At 53.4% G+C, this 5,180-nt stretch overlaps 1 protein-coding gene across 1 annotated transcript; it reads right to left on the bottom strand.

Moving 5' to 3' along the window:
• Window positions 1-2,936: 2,936 nt before the first annotated feature.
• LOC119364651 (2-oxoglutarate-dependent dioxygenase DAO-like) lies at window positions 2,937-4,495 on the bottom strand. Its single transcript, XM_037630135.1, has 3 exons — window positions 3,944-4,495; window positions 3,537-3,855; window positions 2,937-3,434 (listed from the first exon to the last, which is right to left on the bottom strand). Exons 1-3 carry the CDS (start codon window positions 4,276-4,278, stop codon window positions 3,192-3,194), a joined length of 897 nt encoding a protein of 298 aa, XP_037486032.1. The 5' UTR covers window positions 4,279-4,495; the 3' UTR covers window positions 2,937-3,191.
• Window positions 4,496-5,180: the final 685 nt, after the last annotated feature.

Below are 5,180 nucleotides of genomic sequence, written 5' to 3'. Positions count from 1 at the left end.
GATCTTGCTTCTCCCCCATCTTGATGATGCTTCAGTCGGGTGCGCCTGGAGGGAGTTGGCCCCTATGTCTCGTTGGGCATCCGATCTGACGATATTTGGTTGTGGTGACCAGCGTACATCGCCCTTTCGAGCGAGGGTGTTGGTTGGTGTAAAATGTGTTGTTATTGTGGATTCTTTTTAGAGTAACCCATTAAAAAGCTTCCCCTCTTAATTGTTGGGAACCACTGTAGCATCATAAAATTTAATTATCAATACATATTTTGGCATTTTGGCGTCACCCGCCACCTCACGTTGTCACCACGAGCGCCGATATATCCTGTCATGCCTAGAGTCATACTAGTTAGAAGGGAATAGAGAGAAGATTGACGGAATATGATGGATGTTGTATTGAGGCTCACGGACGAGTATATATAGAAGTACAGATTTGGAGGATAAGAAGCCTCTTCTAGAGACAAGATAGGAGACGGATTACAAATCCTAGACTATACCTGGCCAAACCTCGGGCCGGGCCTAGCCAAGCCCGACACAAAAAACTCAGGCCCGGGCCCGGCCCGGCCCGGCCATCGGGCCTGTGTTTCTGGGCCCGAGCCCGGCCCAAGCACGTAAAAGCCCGTCGGGCTTCGGGCCGGCCCGGCCCGACCTTCAGAAAATGGCAAAAATGACGGGCCCAGGCCCGGCCCGGCCCGGCCTTTGGGCTCAAAAACTAGGCCCGAGCCCGGCCCGGGGGCAGCGTCGGGCCGGGCCTGGTCGGGCTTTTTCGGGCCGGGCCGGGCTTCCCATGGCCAGGACTATCCTAGACTACCAAATACACAAATACATGTAAACCAAATATATCTCTAACAATACTAGCCCCACACGTGTCTCCGTCCATTCCTGATTTGACCGCCACCTATATCCCCGTTCAGAACCTTGTTCTATCGCCGCCACATCCCACCATCGAGGGGATGTGAGGTAAGAGCAACTCTAGCAAAGCCTTCGTATCGGCCTGGTCTTCATAAAAACTGCCATTATGCCAAGTTCTTCCATAAAGGCCCATCTAGCAGAGTTTCATCCCGTCCTCTATCATTTTTGGTGGGTGCTCCAAATCCAGCTCGCGAGCCTCCATAAAGGGGGGGGGGGTCGGAATAAGATGATCTTGCTTCTCCCCCATCTTGATGATGCTTCAATCGGGTGCGCCTGGAGGGAGTTGGCCCCTATGTCTCGTTGGGCATCCGATCTGACGATATTTGGTTGTGGTGACCAACGTACATCACCCTTTCGAGCGAGGGTGTTGGTTAGTGTAAAATGTGTTGTTATTGTGGATTCTTTTTAGAGTAACCCGTTAAAAAGCTTCCCCTCTTAATTGTTGGGAACCATTGTAGCATCATAAAATTTAATTATCAATACATATTTTGGCATTTTGGCGTCGCCCGCCACCTCACGTTGTCACCACGGGCGCCGATATATCATGTCATGCCTAGAGTCATACTAGTTAGAAGGGAATAGAGAGAAGATTGACGGAATATGATGGATGTTGTATTGAGGCTCACGGACGAGTATATATAGAAGTACAGACTTGGAGAATAAGAAGCCTCTTCTAGAGACAAGATAGGAGACGGATTACAAATCCTAGACTATACCTGGCCAAACCTCGGGCCGGGCCTAGCCAAGCCCGACACAAAAAACTCAGGCCCGGGCCCGGCCCGGCCCGACCATCGGGCCTGTGTTTCTGGGCCCGAGCCCGGCCCGAGCACGTAAAAGCCCGTCGGGCTTCAGGCCGGCCCGGCCAGACCTTCAAAAATGGCAAAAACGACGGTCCCGGGCCCGGCCCGGCCCGGCCTTTGGGCTCAAAAACTAGGCCCGGGGGCAGCGTCGGGCCGGGCCGGGTCGGGCTTTTTCGGGCCGGGACGGTCGGGCCGGGCTTCCCATGGCCAGGACTATCCTAGACTACCAAATACACAAATACATGTAAACCAAATATATCTCTAACAATACTAGCCCCACACGTGTCTCCGTCCATTCCTGATTTGACTGCCACCTATATCCCCGTTCAGAACCTTGTTCTATCGCCGCCACCTCCCACCATCGAGGGGATGTGAGGTAAGAGCAACTCTAGCAAAGCCTTCGTATCGGCCTGGTCTTCATAAAAACTGCCATTATGCCAAGTTCTTCCATAAAGGCCCATCTAGCAGAGTTTCATCCTGTCCTCTATCATTTTTGGTGGGTGCTCCAAATCCAGCTCGCGAGCCTCCATAGTTGAAGATTGGGCAAGACGTGCGCACTCCATCCACCTAAAAATTGGCGCCACAGACATTCAGAATGTGGGCTCCCTTTCCTCACCGCCCACATCCCCACGCCGTCATTGTTTGGTGCCACTCTGCCGCCTGAACCGCCGTGATTTATCCCCATTCACCACCATTGAGACGTCGCTGGGCTTCCCATGCTTCCTCGCAGCTTTGCAAACTTCTTCCAGTAGTCCGGCCACGCCATCCCTCCGACCGCGCGCCCTCAAGGTGTTCAGGAGCTTGCCTGGAGGTAAATTTCTCCAAACTTTTCTTGTATATTTTGTTTAGCGGCTCATAAATGACATAGAATTCACATTATGTGTAGATGGATTTAATGGTGGATGTGACATCCAGGCTTAATAGAAATGATAGACCACCTATATCAACAAGCTGCATCTTTTTTTTCATGAGCTCATCCAAAAGAAATCTTAAAATTAAGCGTTCTTAATCTGGAGCAATTTGAGGATGGATGGCCCACTGAAAAGGTAAGCACAACACGTCAACACTTCATATGATTGCAAATAACGGTGATTTGCTTGCGTGCACCCTTCAAAAATATGGTGGGCTGCCCACTTGACCACTAGTTGCTCTAAGAATAATAATTGGCTGAAAAAAGGAAAAGAAAAAAGGATTGCCGTCTTGAGTTGCGGCCTTGCGGGGAAGGGGAGACCATAGTTTGCACTTTTGCAGTTTTCACTTTTGCAATTCGTACAGGGTTTTATTGATCGATGCAAACAACGACAATTCACAGCCTCACTTGGTTCAACCGTCAATAATCGACTGAAGCTTAGCTCTCTCTGAAAAGCTCAGAGTTACACTCTCGACGTCAATAATCGACTGAAGCTTAGCTCTCTCTGAAAAGCTCAGAGTTACACTCTCGAGCCAACAGGCAGGCAGAGGCCCCGCCAAATAGCTACGTCACGCGTCTCAGGCCGCCATTCGAGCGAGCGCCTCGCCGGCACGCTCGCCGGTGGACAGCCGGAGCTTCCTGTAGTCATCGTAGTTGAACGCCTTGAACCGGCGCGGGTGCTGCGGGTCGACGAACGCCTCCGGCGCGCACACCCTGTCGTCCTTGGGCGCGAGCAGGAACATGGCGATCGAGATGCGCGGCACCGCCGCCACGCACTGCACCCGGTGCTTCACGGTGTGCAGCCTCCCGTTGCTCCACGCCTGAAACACAAAACAGGGTGCTCACTCAGAGGCTCAGCGCACCGGACGGAAACGAATACTCCCAAGAATTTCCAGATGAAACAAATCGATGCTCGATGCTACCGTGCCGACGTCGCCGATGTTGACGAGGAAGGAGCCGGGGACGGGGTCGACGCGGACGAACTCGCCGGTGGTGGGGTCCAGCACCTCGAGGCCGCCGACGCAGTCGTCCTCCTGGAGCACGGTGAGGAAGCCGGAGTCCGTGTGGATCTGCACGCCCGAGGAGCCCACGGTGTCCTCCGTGTAGTTGTACCTGTTGATGCGGAACTGGCACGGCCAGTCCTCGAACGGGTGGCCCTCCAGCCCCAGGCTCGCGGCCACCTTGCCGGCGACGTCCACGATCAGCTCGTGCATCGCCTCGGCGTAGCTCTTGACGGTCTCCCTGCGACAGATTAGCGCGAACCGAGGTCAAAACCGGAGGATCCGAAATTGATTTGGTGCCAAGAGAGGTGCGGTCGATTTGGTCCGACCTGGCGCGGGGCGGCGCGTCGAGGCGCGCGCAGAAGGCGTCGACGTCGGCGGGGTCCGCGGCGTCCAGGAGGCCGAAGGCCTCGTAGAGCGGGTTGGCGGGGCTGGGCGCGACGTAGCCGCTGCCGGCGATGATGTCGGCGTTGCGGCGCTTGGCTTCGTCGGGGAGGTCGAAGAGCGCGCGCACGGCGGCCTTCATCTCCGCCTGGAGCGCCGCGGGCACGCCGTGGCCGGACACGCGGAAGCAGCCCAGGCGCTCGCACGCGTCCCGCAGCCGCGCCGACTCCTCCGGCTGCGCGCCGGCGAGCCGCAGGTCGACCACCGGGATCTCCACCATCTGCGCTGCTCTACTAGCTGCGCGGAGTTAAGCGACGCGCCGATCTCGCTGGCTTGCGTGCGGGATCTATCTACTGCAGGGGGCCGGCCGTGGAGATGTAGGAGTAGTATTTGGAGGCCGGCCGTGAGAGGGACGCAGGGGGCAGGGCGGCGAGTCGCGCCGCCGCTTGTCGGGACAAGCTTACCCGAACTGGCGGCACGGAGCAACGAACAAGTTGCTGTGTACTGAGGTTGGTGAGACAATCAGCCGACACATATCCGTGTAACACTGCCATTTTTCTTTTCTTTTTTGACGGGTTGTTTACTGCGCTGTCAACCACTCGAGGTTTAGTCTTCTTCAAAGCTTATCCAGCGCCACGCTATATCATAATTTAGTGCATATGAATTTTTGAAAATTCAAACCTCGGAAATTTTCACCAAGTTTGTGAAGAAAAATATTTGCATCTAGAATGTCAAACACATACCATTAGATTCACCGTAAGACGTAGTTTCATCTTTCATATATTTGGTTCATCTTTCATGTACTTGGTAATGTATATGTGAATAGTTTTCTCTATAAACTTGATCAAAATTTTCAAAAGGTTTACTTTTTAAAAAACTATACGCACTACATTATGTAATGGAGGGGGTACTTGTAGGATTATGGACCACAGAGCGTGCGGGGGCTATATTTCGCTTATAACGAGATGCATGCTCTCCTCGGCGAAGCTTTCAGTCCCTTGCGTAGGTATTGGCCCGGTCTATCCATTTTTCTGTACGCTGGCGACTCGTTCGGTTTTCGGATAAGGATGCTCGTTAGCTGGGGTATTTCGTTGCTTTTCTATGGGTTTTTCGGTTTTCCATTCCTTTATTTTTTTTTCTTTCTCTGTTTTTTTTCTTTGTTTCCTTCTCGTTTTCACTTTT

This window comes from Triticum dicoccoides, chromosome 2B (genome assembly GCF_002162155.2).
Source record: "Triticum dicoccoides isolate Atlit2015 ecotype Zavitan chromosome 2B, WEW_v2.0, whole genome shotgun sequence".
Lineage (NCBI taxonomy): Eukaryota > Viridiplantae > Streptophyta > Magnoliopsida > Poales > Poaceae > Triticum > Triticum dicoccoides.
Note: the sequence above shows the minus strand (reverse complement) of the source record. Positions and strands in the feature narration are given on the sequence as shown.

Bases quoted from the DNA above. Each gene is read 5' to 3' on its own strand.
- LOC119364651 (XM_037630135.1), bottom strand. From the start codon at position 4,278: ATGGTGGAGATCCCGGTGGTCGACCTGCGGCTCGCCGGCGCGCAGCCG. The intron at 3,856-3,943 runs GTCGGACCAAAT...AATCTGTCGCAG, and splicing joins GACGCGCCGCCCCGCGCCAG to GGAGACCGTCAAGAGCTACG. The intron at 3,435-3,536 runs GTAGCATCGAGC...TTTGTGTTTCAG, and splicing joins ACATCGGCGACGTCGGCACG to GCGTGGAGCAACGGGAGGCT.